The sequence below is a fragment of the Aspergillus piperis genome (genome assembly GCF_003184755.1).
Source record: "Aspergillus piperis CBS 112811 unplaced genomic scaffold BO85scaffold_6, whole genome shotgun sequence".
Lineage (NCBI taxonomy): Eukaryota > Fungi > Ascomycota > Eurotiomycetes > Eurotiales > Aspergillaceae > Aspergillus > Aspergillus piperis.
Window position 1 is genome coordinate 872600 of NW_020291596.1, and position 4204 is coordinate 876803.

The 4204-nt window shown below is 48.5% G+C and overlaps 1 protein-coding gene across 1 annotated transcript; it reads left to right on the forward strand.

Annotated features, from left to right (window-relative positions):
* Positions 1-2287: 2287 nt before the first annotated feature.
* BO85DRAFT_486758 (uncharacterized protein) lies at positions 2288-3778 on the forward strand (the record flags this gene model as incomplete). The annotated part of the gene is made up of 4 exons (XM_025663403.1): positions 2288-2356; positions 2451-3332; positions 3396-3690; positions 3750-3778. The coding sequence occupies 4 exons, from the start codon at positions 2288-2290 to the stop codon at positions 3776-3778; spliced, it is 1275 nt and encodes a 424-aa protein (XP_025517062.1).
* Positions 3779-4204: the final 426 nt, after the last annotated feature.

The window sequence follows — 4204 nt, forward strand, 5'->3', positions numbered from 1 at the left end:
TCGTCCGTTGTCAGACCTGTAGCTGCAGAATCCCCCGTCTGTATTGAGTACTCATTTCTTTACTATTTCCTACTCCTGGCTGTTTTGAGTAGAGACATGCACGTGTCTTTCTATTCTATCAATTCTCTGATTTACATCATGTAAAGTACAAGTCTCCATCACAAAACGCCTAAATAGCTGATCTATCAAATTTACTGTTCATGCCATGTCTAAAGACACCAAGCCTGTGAAATACAGTTTTAAACCAAACTTTCCGACGCCTCATACCACTAAACCAGCATCATGACCAGCACCATGTTATCAGTACGAAATTCCCAAGCCCACATCATTTGAGCTAGGAAAATAAACCTTGCACAACAGACTCAAGTACGCATTGGCAAATCAGCGTAGAGAAAACCATATCAATGACGTCCGAACATAAGAGCAGCAGACATACATCTGAAACAAAGAGTGTGTGTGCCCCTCAACCCCAAGCAAACAACATACGAACTAACTAACTACAAACGAAGGCGACGCAGTACAAGGCGTCGACAAGAGCTCGCGATTGGCCTCTGAAGATCGGTGGGCCGGTGTGATCTCATCACCATCAAGAGGAAGATCAGATCAGATTCAGGCCAGGCCAGTCTGCAGTTAGTAGTAATATTGCAAGCCATAAAACAAGCAACCTTTTCAGTTTTGTTTGAAAGTAAGGAAGGGAGTTGAAAAGAACATCGTCGTCATTTTCCCCCCGAGTGTAAAAACACATAAACGGTCTTCGTTTAGATCCATACCAGTATGGTATACGAGAGTATATAGTACTAAAAAGTTAGTAATAATAAGTAATACGTACAAACGCTTCCATTTATGGATGGAGGCCGGCGGCGACACCTAAACAAAAATAGTATACAGATTAATACATGACGGTGTTTAACCAGCATAGCAGTATTATATCAGAATAGTATATGTTGATTTCCGAATGTATTGCTTCTTCAACATCGCCCATCGCACAATTGAAGCATACTATCTACATTCCTTCAAGATGTGATTATGATGTTCAGGGGGGAGGGAGTTCGGTTCCTCCTCCAAGACACGGCAAGACACGCGAGGTTGGCGGTGGCTGTGCCGCGCTGCGTTCTTGCGTTTCCTTACACAGCATACTACGTACTGACTGTGTGCTGTCACAAGAAGTTGCGATCGCGAGGAAATGTTTAATTAATATGTCCCATTTTTGGTGGTGTTGGTGATTTAGATTTAAGACCCCTCGTTTATGTCTCAGGTTTGCAAAATAAAAATGTTTTTTTAATAGTGATGGGTTGAACGAATACGAACAGGGCATAGATAGATAGAACAACACAGCAAGTTTACTTCTTTTAGTATCCGCGCGGTCCGGCCGTTTAAGTGGTGGCCTTGTGAGACGCGGTATATCGAAACTTGTAAATGTGCCGATCGTTCCATACGCTTACGGCGATACCAGTACCATCGTAGTTTGGATACTAACTATATCTAGTTGTCAGGTATTTAGGGTACGCAATCTAGATTTTTTATACAGATCTAAGTAGAAATCTACAAATGCTGTGAAATAGTCTCTCAAAGATGATCTTCGACTCCTTTAGCTGCAGCTCTGCTCGATTTATTTGTATTCCCTGCTCCGATGCATTGGATGGTCTACGCTGATAGGGTCTTGTCAAGCCTCCGCTTATTTGGGGAACGTGGTCGGGCTTTGGTCAGCCTGCCGCGTGACAGAATTTGACTTTGGGTGAGGCACCCAAGGCCAAAGTTGGACTTTGTTCAAAAAGGAACAAAGAAGAAGAAGATAATGAGGGATGAATGGAAGAGGAAGATCAGAAGAGGTGAAGAAATTTGATCAAGCTATCAATGTATCTTAGATAGTATAATTAGTATAGTTGTTGGTTAGTGTACAGTAAGTTGAGCAAAACCAGTAATATTAATTTCTCGGTATGCTGGTTTTCTTGTGGACGGACCCCCTCGGGATCAAAATTACGCATATGGTAAGGTCTCGTCCTGACGGGCTCGCGTAACTTAACCGCCACCGTCTCGGTCTTGTCTTGTCCCCGTTTTGTCTCGTCTTGTTTCCTTCCCAGGCCCGGTCAAACACTCTCTCTTCCTTTTCACTCTCGCTCCCCCGAGTCCTCGCTGCCTCGTTCCTCATCTTTGCTTTCCCCACGAAAAACGTCCACCCAAACCCCCATCTCCATCCCCTGCAGCGGCCCTTCTCATCTCTTTTTCTAGTCGATTTTCTCCGACCAATCCATCCACCATCGATTTCTTCAACCCTTTCGTCGTGAACATGGGTCGGACCGTCGACCAGGAAGTTCACGCGGCGTTCGTCGAGTTCCGCGCCAAGGAAGACGATAAGGTGCGTGACTCCTGTATTTCCCGTAATATTTCAACCCGCCGCCCAACACCAGCGTCACTGACATGACGAACCTGGCTTGTTTGCTTTCCCACAGTGTCTTTCCGTCCAGTGTATCTACTGCCAGCAGATTCGCGCAAAGAACACCTCACGCCAGAAGCAGCACCTGCTCGAGTGTCCCGGTCTCCGCGGCCACACCAACCCCCAGGCCCAGTCCCAGTCCGCCCCCTCTGCCCCGAATGGCATCGCCGCTGCCAATGGATACCCTCCCACCCCCAATGGTGCTGCGGCCACCGCGCCGGGTGCTGCTCCTGGGCCCGGTGCTCTTGCGACTCCCAACGGTCCCATGATGTCCAACGGTGTCAATCCTCATGCTACCCCGATGCAGACGCCATTGCAGAACATGCAGAGTCGCGCCTCTCTCCCAACATCAGGCCCGGCCGGAACCGCGTCCACCGTCTCTGCCACCCAGCAGGCAGCTCGTGCCACTCCCAAAGCGAAGCCTAAGAACTCGACCTCGAACCTTCCTGCCCCTCCCCTCGATGACGTTCATGCCGCGTTCGTGGAGTTCCGTGCCAAAGAAGAAGACAAGGTGAGCGAGGACATGGTCCGCGTGTTGCCCGATAGAACCCTATGTCTGACAGGAGACCCCCACCAGTGTCTGTCCGTTCAATGCATCTATTGCCAGCAGGTCCGCGCAAAGAACACCAGCCGTCAACGTCAGCACCTGTTGGAATGCCCCACCTACCTTAGTGTTATGAAAGATTCGATTCCCGCAAACAACCTTCTTCATACCTTCCCCGAAGGCGACGTGGCGCGTTCCCTGCAGATCCCCGCGCCTACCCTGGAGCTGGACTTCCGCATGAGCATTAAGATGAACCCGAAGGTGTCGGTAGGTGAGAGTATTTGGGGTCAACGTGATTGGGTAACATTCGTCGGTGGTCAGTGGGCTGGTCGATGGGGTAAGGGTGTCGTTCTGGTAAGTCGTGACGCGCAATTGGCTGCTTGCTATAATCAGCAACATAACTCACCGTGCATATAGCCTGGAGGACAAGACTCGCAGGTCGTGACCAAGGAATCTTCTACACATCTCCGAGCGAGCTACATGCTCCAGACCGCCGACGATCCCCCCGCATACATTGTTGTCAAGACCAACGGCTGGTTGACCGGAGCCAAGGACATTCTGGACAAGGTTAACGACCCCGGTATGGCGGATAGCATCAACCCCAATACATACAAATATCGCATCAACTTGAACATGGAAACTGGAGACGAACGTTACGCGTTTTTGAACACTCTGATGTGGATTGGAAGTGGCTGCCGCAGGGGCCACGAAGGTCAGTGCTGACCCCATCCCATTACCCCGGCTTGATTCACTTTACTAATACCTCTGCAGTCATCTTTGATGCATTCCGCGTCAACTAATCTGCCACGATATTGCAGCTGTTTTGTCCGTTATTAAGCGAGTAGCAATTGTTGATTTCATGGGGGAAAATCGTTGTCTTGGTTGTTTGTTTTTCTTTTTTTTCTCCTTCCTTTCCACCTTTTGATTGGGCTTTGACCCTCTCTTCTGAAGTGTGGCTTGTGTATTTATCTCTTCGATCCATCCGCGTGGGTTTACCCTTTCCCTTGGGGGGATGCCTGCCTACCTACCTACCTACCTGCCATTACTTCCATTTACCTTCACGAGTCCGCTTGATGCGTTCGTTCGAGGAAAGTTCTCCTTCGAATGTCCTATTATGACTTGTCTTTGGGTTTCTTCTATCTCTTCCTTTTCTTTTTCCCTTGATCCCATTTCCATTTTGAGCTGTCCACTTTTGTAACTGGTATCCGTTTGACTTTCATTTCCTC